This window comes from Terrapene carolina, unplaced genomic scaffold, assembly GCF_002925995.2.
Source record: "Terrapene carolina triunguis isolate 2854851 unplaced genomic scaffold, T_m_triunguis-2.0 Scaffold139, whole genome shotgun sequence".
NCBI classification, from domain to species: domain Eukaryota; kingdom Metazoa; phylum Chordata; order Testudines; family Emydidae; genus Terrapene; species Terrapene triunguis.
The window spans coordinates 6,899,569-6,911,603 of record NW_020664490.1 but is presented as its reverse complement, the minus strand read 5'-3'; the positions used below and the strand labels follow the sequence as shown (position 1 = coordinate 6,911,603).

General features: G+C 45.6%; 1 protein-coding gene across 1 annotated transcript in view; it reads right to left on the bottom strand.

Annotated features, from left to right (window-relative positions):
- LOC112124964 (beta-1,3-glucosyltransferase-like) overlaps positions 1–12,035 on the bottom strand; it is a 129,965-nt gene that overhangs the window by 77,524 nt on the left and 40,406 nt on the right. Inside the window, exon 3 of the mRNA XM_029911958.1 lies at positions 6,854–6,963. Within this exon, the coding sequence (XP_029767818.1) occupies positions 6,854–6,963 (110 nt within the window). The remainder of the gene's footprint in view (positions 1–6,853; positions 6,964–12,035) is intronic.

The window sequence follows — 12,035 nt, the reverse complement described above, 5'->3', positions numbered from 1 at the left end:
GCAAACTGTGCACGCTGGTTGCAGACAGGCAAGAGAAAGCTGTGAATGTTACCCTGAAAGGAAGCAGAAGGACAGAACTTCTTGGGCACAGAGCTCACTGGAGTGCCAGACTAGGGGATTTCTGAGCAAGGATACAGCTGTTTCTACTGTGTTCAGAGAAACAGTACTGACTTTTTTTTAAATACATAAATGAGATTACACCAAGACTGTACCTGACTTGTGCCACAAACTTCTATTCCTAATGAAAAGAACCCTGCAAAATTTAGTTCAGACTAAAGGGGCAACTCTACAAATTTCTCTCTCTCGTAAACAGGACTAGAAATATATGAAAGTCGGATTTAGGCTGTAGCAAAAGATTAGCATTATGGAGTATAAAAAGTGTTTCGCAGATTTGTTACTTCACAGAAGCTATGAAAGAATAAATACATCTCTGTTCAGGCAGCATGACATGACATTCGTTTACGTGCACAATTTCAGAACACCTTGTATTAACTCATTTTTTGAAATAGAAATAATGGCCATTAAAGGAACAGTCTGCAGTGATGAAGTTACAGGCTGAAATGACAAAAACTAAGGGCTTGTACACACTAAAACTTATGTCGGTATAACTTATGTCGCTCAAGGGTATGAATAAACCATCCCCCGAGTGACGTAAATTACACTGACCTAAGCGCTGGTGTGAACAGCACCGGGTTTACAATGGCACCAAAGTGCTGGGCCCACACTCAGAGGGGGTCTATAAGGGGATGGCCACGGCCACAGCACTGTGGCGGGTCCTGCTGGCCAGATCCCTGCTCACCAGCTGCCCACCCACCCATGGTGAGCACGGGGGCGGGGGGGTGTTCAGCAGCCAATGGGGGTGAGTGTGCAAGGAGGCAGCGAGGTGAGGCTGCAGCGCATGAGGCAGGGTCCGTCAGCGCAGCCCCTGCCCACCCGCCACTTGCTGGCTCCAGGGCCAATCCCGGCTTGGTCAGCAGGGCCCCGCTCCCCACCCCCAGGGCTGTCTACGGCCGGCACTGGCTGCACACTGAGAGCTGTGGTGGCTGATGAATGCATGTGGGTGGGTGGCAGCGGCGGCACCAAGCCGGGCTGAGGCGCCACCAGAGCCAGATGGGGAGATTGGGAAGATGCAGCACCATATACAGAGAGAAGTGGACCTGGGCTCAGGGCCCAGCCAGGCATGAAGGGCATAGAGCACTGAGCAGGGAAAGTCAGTCAGTCATTACCCCCCACGTGTGAGGAAAGGGTAGGGGTAGCGGTGTGTGTGTGTGGGGGGGGGTGTCACCCCTCCCCATGTTTGTGGTGGGAGTAGAGGTGTGTGTCACCCCACCCCGTGTGTGTCCGCTGGCCAGTTCTGTGCCCTCCCACTGCAGCATGTGGTCCAGTGACCCTCTCTTGGCTGGGGCAACACAGACTGGCATCTGCATTCATGTTTCTGATTCATTTTGGTTACTGGTTCTGGGTCGGGCGCAGGCTGGGTCCCCCCTCGGGGACTGAACCCCTGCCCATTGCAGCTCTGCCATGGCTGGCGCAGGGCGACAGGACCATATGCACTGAAAATCCGGTGCCATGTGTAGGGTGACCAGACAGCAAGTGTGAAAAATCAGGATGGGGGTGGGGGTAACAGGCATCTATACAAGACAAAGCCCCAAATATTGGGACTGTCCCTATAAAATTGGGACATCTGGTCACCCTAGCCATGTGCCTGGCCCTAGACCCTGGCAGGGGCACCAGTTCACATGGCAGTGGATCTGTGGAACAGCAAGGTCTGTGTGGCCTGCCCCACTGGGTGATGGTTGTGGGCAGCTCGTGCAGAGTCCTGGGGTAGCATCCTGACTGGCGCCACTGCTGGCGTGGGAGTGTTTGGAGTGCAGGGTCCTGTCTGCTGTCTGTCCTGAAGCTGGACTAATATGAATAATGACACTGTAAATAAAATGTATTAAAGTTTTTCATGTTTTTTATTTTTAAAATGTTTTAAACAGTTTTTAATTTGCCCTAATTTCATACAAAAACATAATTGAAGCACTAGTAATTCATATGAGAAATGTGAAGGGTGAGATAGTGTGAAGGTTCCCTTTTAATGGGAGCAGCACATGGCTGATGTTTTGGCCAGCTTTGGCTTTTGTTAGCTGTTTTTATCCACTGTGTTTTATTTTTTCTTTTAGAATGTATTTTATGTACACTTCTATGTATTCTTTTTGTCCTAGGGCTACCATTGCTGGTACCCTAGTGACAGCCACCTCCATCTGCAATTTAAATCTGTAAACATTGTAAATGAAACTTGTACAACTGTGTGCTGTGTCAAAGACAACTTCTGTGTCAATCACTTGTCTTTTACAAACATTCCCCCTGGGAGCCCACAAATATGTTTAGCGTCAGGCCCACAAAAGGTTAATCCGGTCCTGAGTGTGGACAGTGCTATGATGACAGGAGAGGTTCTCCCACCACCATAGCTACTGCCTCTCACAGAAGTGGTTTTATTATGCCAATTGTTGGCATAGAGAAGAGCTCTCTCCTGTTGGCATAGAGTGTCTTCACCCAACATGCTACATTAGCTTCTAGTTGTAGCTTCTAGTGTAGACTAGCCTTTGTACCTTGCATCAGTTTAAACTCTGCATATGCTTTAGAATGTGATTTTGCTCAGACCCAGGGATTCTAGTTTTCCGTGATAAATATTTTTTATTGAAGAATTTTGATATAACATAAAAGTCCATATTTTTCTGCAATTAAAATGAAATGATGAACTTTAGTTTCCCTAGCCACAATATATATAGGTATCAACTCAACTAAGGCGACCATACACTCCATTTTGGCCAGGACAGTCCCTTTTTTAAGCCCTGTCCCGGACATCCTGACTTTTTGGCAAAACTGGGCATTTGTCCCATTTGCTCTTGCCAACTGAGCAGCAAACAGGACAAATGACTAGTTTTGCCAAAAAAGTGGGATGTGCCCCCTGTGACAAAGTTCCTCCTCTATCTTGGTGGGTCCTGCACTTATTGGCAGATTTTCTTGCCTCAGAGATTCACCATGTGGGTTGGGGAACAGCCCAGAGACCTTCCCCTCTGGAAGAACCCACAGTCCAGGTCAATTGGGAGGTTTGGGGGGAACCTGGGCCCGCCCTCTACTCCGGGTTCCAGCCCAGGGCCCTGTGGACTGCAGCTGTCTATAGTGCCTCCTGTAACAGCTGCATGACAGCTACAACTCCCTGGGCTACTTCCCCATGGCCTCCTCCAAACACTTTCCTTATTCTCACCACAGGACCTTCCTCCTGGTGTCTGATAACGCTTGTGCTCCTCAGTCCTCCAGCAGCACACCCTCTCACTCTCAGCTCCTTGCGCCGCTTGCTCCCAGCTCCTCACACTCTCGCACTACAAACTGAAGTGAGCTCCTTTTAAAACCCAGGTGCCCTGATTAGCCTGCCTTAATTGATTCTAGCAGCTTCTTCTTAATTGGCTCCAGGTGTCCTAATTAGCCTGCCTGCCTTAACTGGTTCTAGCAGGTTCCTGATTACTCTAGTGCAGCCCCTTCTCTGGTCACTCAGGGAACAGAAAACTACTCATCCAGTGACCAGTATATTTGCCCTCTACCAGACTCCTGTACCCCACTGGTCTGGGTCTGTCACACCCCCTATGGGGGCGCAGAGGAATGTACAGGGGGGCAAGCGGCGACAGGGCTCGGGCTGTAAACACCAGCCCAGGACACCTCAGGCCAGCCGTATGTAGTCTCCTATTTTCACTTTGGGAAATATGATCACACTATCTTTCAACAAAATTTAGTTAATAGTTAATATATGGTTTTATTTTTTTTCACAAAATGTAAAAACTAAAGATTCCCTGTAAAAATGCAAAGTCTATATTTTTCCACATTTTTATCATAGCAAATGGATTTTTAGGATCTCTGCTCATAACAGGCAAAGCGCAATGGCACAAATACTGTGCATTATAGAGATATATGAAGTTTGTTTTATACAATAGCATTTATACATATTAATCCCATGGATGCATGCAACACCCTGGAAAACAAAGGCAATGAAGACTGAATGAAAAGGATTTAAAATTATATTTTTGCACTCTTAAAAGCTTTGTAAACTTTATGTTCAAGTAAACTTGTGTATTAATGACACCCGAGTTCCAGAAACTTTACATCACTGCTGTTTGGTTAAGTCATTCATAATTCATTTTCATCTTTACGCTTTTTAAAAGCGACATAATGTTTACAAACGTAATGTATTAGTTGCAGAGTTTTCTATAACCTGAAGGCTCTTATAATAAGAGCATGTTTTATATACTAGATCAACTTGATACATAGTCTCCCTGTCTTCCAAGGTAGTTTTATCAGCCCCTAGAGGCAACCAAACCACTACTACTGCTTCAAAAACTCCATTAGTAGTTCAGAGTGATTTGGTGATTTTAAAGGGGCAATATTTTTACAGGCTGTTTCAGCTGTAAAGTTAGCTATTCCCAGAAGTAGCAGTGTTTCTAAATTCCTGGGGTGAGCCAAGTCCAAATATTATAATATTGTATTTCTATTTTTATTATGCTCCACTGTATAGCTTAAAAAAACTGGTAAAGAACGTAAGAAATTTTCCTCATCACTGGGTTTTAATCATTGCTTAATATGAAAAAATATTGGAAAAAACATTTTATAGCTAAGTAATATGCATCAACTTCATTTTAACAATTAAAGCAACGCTGACATCTAGTGGTAACCTGAATGATAGTATAAAATAGGTAGGGTTAAATTTTTAAAATGTGAAGTGTAAAATAAAAAAGAAATCATACAATAATAGGAAACTTTTAGAGCGGATGCAAACAGTGCAGTGACTTTTAAAACACTGCAAGAGACATTCATTGTAGTTCAGTAAACAAAATAAATACAGATGACAGGTTTTATTTTTTCAATTTTAAAACTCACTATCTGTAAATGCTTAAGATGCATATTATCAAGGACTTAACTTCAGTATGATCTGAAGGTAATCCCCTTGAACATATTCTTTCAAATGGAGGTCTGAACTCCAAATTTCAACGCACAGAGATTTCAAAGATTTTTCCCTTCAGTGATCAATACTCACGGTCTTATTCACAATGGTTGAGGGTACTGTATTTGAAAGTGACGACAGGAAAATAGAGACACAAGGAATACAAAGAGGTTTGCTGAACTTTTTTCTGTATTTTGCTGCCTTTTTTTCCGCCCCCCTCTGTCAGGTTCTGGACATAAGTTTTCAGTTTGCTTCGTTTTCCTCACTTCCTGTCCTAAATCGTCACGTGGACTGTTAAGCAGGTGTTGTTACATCTGAAAAGTGTTGCCATTTCAATCTAGGATGAAGGGATCATTTTTCTAAAGCACTTTGGGATCCTCTTTACTTGCAAAAATAAACCCAATACTAAAAAAAACCCACTTTACTTCATTCAGATGTGAGAGTTCCTCCCAACTATAAGATTATTGCCTACTTACAGGATGTTAACCTCTCTTCCTTCCCTTGTGTAAACAAGCATGTCTATATTCCCTCTTGATGAACATATCTATGCTCCCTCTTGTTGACTTTTCTGGTTCCCGGCCAGTGACATTCTGAGGTGTCAACATTAACAAAGTTTACCAGGAATCCATTTTTAAATAGCCAACACCTTGTTCCTGCCATTGGAGCTGTGCAAATATACCCATGCGAGGAGCCCACTGAAGTTAACAGGGGCTCCATGTGAGTGCGAGGACTGCAATTACAGAAATGAGGCCTGAAAAAAGGGCAGCTAGAACATATTTAATTAATATAGTATTGATCAGCTCAGGTAAATACATAATTAGGAAGCATTTCATACAAGGGCAGCAAGAATCCTAGAGATTTAGTGCACATAGCACTTTTTTTTTTTTAAACAATAACTTTTTGAATCCAGTTTACTAGAGACAAAAGTTCAGTTCAATAACCCCACCACAGTATGTTACTTCTCAATTTCATTTTAAATATAAACTTTTATTTTAAAGGTTCAAAAAATGAGGAAGAGAAATTATTTTAAGATCTTTGAACAACTATGGTTTAAAAAAATCAATTTTAGTTCTAAGCTAAGGTTCTGTGATCCAAATTTCTGACTAATGCTCATTCTAAACCAGTGATAATACATTTACGTGATAAAAACGCAGACAAAAGCTATTCCGAAGCAAATGAAGATGCATTACAAATGTTAAGTTGTGCCCCTGAAAGTGATCCTTCATATTAACTTAAACTGATGTACCTACTTCATCAGAAAAAACATAGAAAAAAAACTAAAAAAAATTTATACCATTAGACCCTATTTGTAAGCTTTTTCCATTCAACAACTTCTTTTATCATTTCAGATCAAATTCCACCTACACAAAAAGAGTTTTACATACTTTATTCACTACAGTATGTAATTCAACATGAAAATCCCACTTGGTGATCATCATCATATGCCATCAGTGATATCCTTGAGCTTAAACCATGTCCTCAGAAACTGCACAGAGAAGAGTAAACAAATATATTCTGAGGGCTTGTCTACATGGTTTGCTAGTCTGCATCAGAAGGGTGTAAATTCTAGCATGCACTAGCATGTCGTGCACTAACTGAGTGACGTGGACTCTTCTAGTGTGCACTAAAATCTCCCTAATGTGCATTCATTTAAAACAGTACTATGTTAAATGTGCACAACGGAAAGGTCCACACGCGTCAGTTAGTGCACATCACAATTTACAGCTCTCTGATATAGACTAATGCACTATGTAGACAAGCCATGAGATAGGCTAACAAAATAAAATGGATTATAAAAATAGGCTCAGTAGAAAGGTAGTAAAATGTTGTACAGACATATGCAAGCAGCACGCAGTATATTTTATCTACACATACCTTTCCAAGCTCTTCAGCCTGTTTTAAAATATTGCGCTCTAAATCTTCTGCTCTTTTAGAATGAAAAGAGTTACTTTGACTCTGGATGACAAATACAATTTCTTGTAATTCTGTGAACAACGAAATAAAAATATTTAAAGAAAACAGAATTAAAGATAAGTTCCGCACCACTGCTAAAGAGAACTTTGAGGGGGAAAAGCATGACATAAAATCATAACTGATTTAATTAATAATAAAAATGCATAAACATACATACAATTGTTTTATTTTCTTAAACAGCTCCAGTTTTAACTGTTTGTTTATATGAAAGTAGAACACTAAATTTGTCATGGTATTATAGTATTGCCAACTTCAAGAGATCAAAAATCATCAGACTGGCCCCCCAAAACATGAGATTTTAAAACTCATCAAATCATGGGGTTTAGTCTGTCTTATATTAATCACATAAGCAATAATGTCATAGTAAAACTATGGAATTGGTTTAGCCTTTTGCAAGAAGCAACACTTCCCTAACCTCCTCCCACTTCTCTACCAGAGACTGGGCAGTACTCACTGAGCCCCACCACACATGCTCTTCTCTGCCCATCACTATGACAGATCATCCTCCTCCTCCACTCTCCTCTCCACCCCTCTCCTCCTGTGCCCCCCTTTCTCCTGTACCCCCTAAATCTATCACCTTTTCCCTCTCATTCCCACTATCTACCTTTCACCGTGTCTAAGCTGCTCCTCACAGTCCATATGTCCTGACTAGCCTGCTGAACCACAGAGTGGCAGCCATCATGCCTGAGGATATGGCTTCAGTCTCACTGAAAACAATGGGAGATGGCAGCCACTTTTATTAAGGGCAGCCTCACTTCAATTTGCAGATTGTCACTTCCCTGCAGTCTACCATCTTGCGGTCTTCAGTTCCACTGACAATAATCAGAGATGGTGGCCATTTTGAATAAGGAAAAATTAATCAGTTGGCAGCCTTTCATCTTGTTTTCATGAAACAGGTAAAAAAAAACACCCCCAAAATTGATAAAAACAACAAGAGTTGGCAATACTGGTATTACATCAGGCCCCAAGCAGGTATGCCTGTAGCCACAGAATTGCTGAACAGTTTCACAATGCTGTTGGTGCACCACAGGGAATGCATTATGTACAACCACCACCTAGCTAGCACCTACAGAACTGCCCCTCTGTTGGAGGGGGTATGCATTCTAATTTTCGTATGCTGCAAGATGACTAGCTTGGAGAAAATAAATATTCTTAATTTACTTTAAAAAAGGGGAAAACACACTTTTATATCACATTATCAAGACAACCTCTCAGACTATGGTGTCACTTTTAAGTCCTTCGGTATAAAGCTGCTAAGATAACCACAGAATTGCTACAAGAGGAAGGAGTGAAGATGGGAGACTAATTCCTAAAGAAAGGCGGAGAAATGGAAGGAACGACAATGAAAGAAAAAGAAGAGAAGTAATTTCAAGGAAAAGAAAAGATAAACTATGTGAAAAAAGAGCACAGAGAAGAAAACAGCGTCAGAAAAGAAAACAGTATCAGAAAAACTTTTAACTAATGCAGTTTCAGCTCAAAATTTCTACTACTGTAATCCAAGGAAGAAATATCCAGAGGTTAAATATCTATTTATTAATCCCTCCTCCACACCAAAACACATTTGTTATTGTTAAAGTCCTAGGACTCAGAGAGTTGCGTCCTAGGGGGTAGCGGAGGATACCCTACCCCAAATTACAGGTTATATGATATGGAGACCTGTAACCCCTGCACTGGAACCAATTAAATGCCTGGTATACATGGGCAGCAGGTATCAAAGGCCGGGGGGAGGCTGAGCCTCCCGAAACAGCCTTGTGTGGCCCTGCCCTTGCTCCACCCCCAGGCTCCTTCCTGCTTCCCAGCGCTCTGCAGCTCTTCCCCCATGGCCTGGGCCCTCGGCTGGGGCTAATGGGGCCAGCCTGCAGCCAGGGACTACAGGCGGCTGGAGCCAGTGCACGTACCGCCCACCCACCTGGCGCTCCAGGGCAGGAGGCGCTGGGGACTGTGCTGCCTGCCTGGCACTCTGGGGCTGGAGGTGCTAGGCTCCGGCAGGGGCAGGGCCTCAGGCACAAGGGACGGGGCGGGGGCTAGCCTGCCTGAGCCCGCGGTTCACCTGCCGCCCATGCTGGTATAGGAAAGTATGGGTGATAAGCAGGTAGCGACCCTCCCCTGTGTTAAAGTTTAAGAAAAGTTGTGGCCTGCCGCTTAATTCCATATATGTGTCTGTCCTCATTTTGCCACTGTGTCCACATCAATGTTAGTTCTTTTCATACTTGCCTCCATCCATGACTCTGAGACCACCTCCGTGACTCATTAAATGTGCAATCCTAACTCACTCCATGTCGGGCTTTGACAAGTTTGTGCTCCTGGTGTAGTGGAAGGCATAACTATGTTTGGGGCCAGAACAAGCTTTCAAGTTTCACAGAGCTCTTCCCGTCTGGGGATGGTAACCGGAGCGTCTAAGCTAAATACAAGTTGGGACAAATTGTTACCCATAAGGGGTTCAGGCATACTTGTCTCTCATATCCTGGGACCAACACAGCTACAACAACACTGCAAACAACTAATAAAAAACGGTTACTCACCTTTGTAACTGTTGTTCTTCGAGATGTGATGCTCATATCCATTCCAACGCGTGCACGATCGTCGGAAAAATTTTCTACCCTAGCAACACCCGATGGGTCGGCTGTGGAGCCCTCTGGAGTGGCGCCTTCATGGCGCTGGATATATACCCCAGCCGACCCAGCGCCCCCTCAGTTCCTTCTTGCCGGCTACTCCGACAGTGGGGAAGGAGGGTGGGTTTGGAATGGATATGAGCAACACATCTCGAAGAACAGTTACAAAGGTGAGTAACCGTTTTTTCTTCTTCGAGTGCTTGCTCATATCGATTCCAATTAGGTGACTCCCAAGCCTTACCTAGGCGGTGGGGTCGGAGTGAGACATTGCTGTGTGCAAAACCACTGATCCGAATGCAGCATCGTCTCTGGACTGCTGTACCAGCGCATAGTGAGCGGCGAAGGTGTGGACCGATGACCAAACCGCAGCTCTACAAATGTCCTGGATCGGGACATGAGCCAGGAAGGCAGTTGAGGAGGCTTGGGCGGTGAGGCGCGGCGTCGGGACACCGGCCAGGTCGTAGCAAGCACGAATACAGGACGTGATCCAAGAGGAGAGACGCTGTGAGGAGACCGGTAAGCCTTTCATCCGGTCGGCCACTGCAACGAAGAGTTGTGTCGTCTTCCTAAACGGCTTTGTACGCTCAATATAGAAAGCCAGGGCCCTGCGTATGTCCAAGGAATGCATACGCTGGTCTTGACGGGTAGCGTGCAGCTTAGGATGGAAGACTGGGAGAAATATATCCTGGTTCACATGAAAAGCTGAAACTACCTTGGGGAGAAAGGCAGGGTGGGGGTGAAGCTGCACCTTGTCTTTATGGAAAACTGTGTATGGAGGCTCCGACGTGAGCGCCCTGATTTCAGAAACACGCCTTGCTGAAGTGATGGCTACAAGGAAGGCTGTCTTCCAAGATAGGTACAGGAGTGAGCAAGTAGCCAATGGCTCGAACGGGGGCCCTGTGAGCTTGGAGAGAACCAGGTTGAGATCCCACGCCGGAACGGGTTGTCGTCGCTGTGGATACAGTCGTTCTAAGCCCTTGAGGAATCTGACGACCATCGGGTTAGAGAAGACCGAGGAAGCGAGTTCTCCTGGGTGGAAAGCCGATATAGCGGCCAGGTGAACCCTGACTGAAGATATCGCCAAGCCCTGCTGCTTAAGGGATAGGAGATATTCGAGTATAAAAGGAATAGACGCCTGCAAGGGGGGCGTGGCCCGCTGCTCGCACCAACAGGAGAACCCTTTCCACTTGGCTAAGTAAGTGGTCTGTGTAGCGGGCTTTCTACTTCCCAGCAGAATCTGTTGCACAGGATGTGAGCATTGTAGCTCTGTCCAATTCAGCCATGGAGCATTCACGCCGTGAGGTGGAGCGATTGCAGGTTGGGGTGACAGAGTCAGCCGTGGTCCTGAGAGATCAGATCTGGGCACACGGGAAGCATGATTGGAGTTTGAACAGATAGCTCCAGAAGCGTGGTGTACCAGTGCTGCCTTGGCCAAGCTGGAGCGACTAGAATCATACGTGCCTGGTCTCTGCGTAGCTTGAGCAGTACCCTGTGGACCAGTGGGAATGCAGGAAAAAGCGTAGAACAGCTGGTCTTTCCACGTCAGAAGGAAAGCGTCCGACAGGGAGCCCGGAGATCGCCCTTGTAGGGAGCAGAACGCATGGCACTTCCTGTTGGCTCGAGATGCGAACAGGTCAACCTGGGGAAATCCCCACCTCTGGAAGATGGAATAGATTATATCTGGACGCATCGACCACTCATGCGTCTGGAAGGATCTGCTGAGACGGTCCGCTAGAGTGTTCTGGGCTCCAGGGAGGAGCGATGCCGTGAGATGTATCGAGTGGGCAATGCAGAACTCCCACAGGCGAATGGCCTCTTGGCATAGGAGAGACGACCGGGCTCCTCCTTGCTTGTTGATGTACAACATGGCCGTGGTGTTGTCTGTGAGGACTGACACGCAACGGCCATGTAGGAGACCGAGAAATGCCTGACAGGCTAGGCGCACCGCCATCAGCTCTCGAACGTTGATGTGCAGAGCTAGTTGGGGTGCGGTCCACAGGCCCTGGGTATGGTGGTCCCCGAGGTGAGCGCCCCAACCTAGAGACGAAGCGTCTGTGACCAGGTGCAGGGAGGGTTGTGGGGCGTGAAATGGCACTCCTGCGGAAACCGCCTTGTGATCCAGCCACCAGGTGAGAGAGGTCAAGACCGAGTCTGGAACCGTGACCACCATGCTCAGGTTGTCCCGATAAGGATGGTACACCGACGATACCCAGGCCTGAAGTGGCCGAAGCCGAAGTATGGCATGTCTGGTTACGTAAGTGCAAGAGGCTATGTGTCCCAACAGGCCGAGGCACGTTCTTATTGTGGTGATCGGGAAGACCTGGAGTCCGTGGATGATGTTTGTGATGGTGTGAAACCGAGTGTCTGGAAGAAGAGCTCGGGCGAGTCTGGAGTCTAAGACTGCCCCGATAAAAACTATTCTCTGGGTTGGATCCAGAGTGGACTTCTTTTTGTTGAGTAGAATGCCTAAC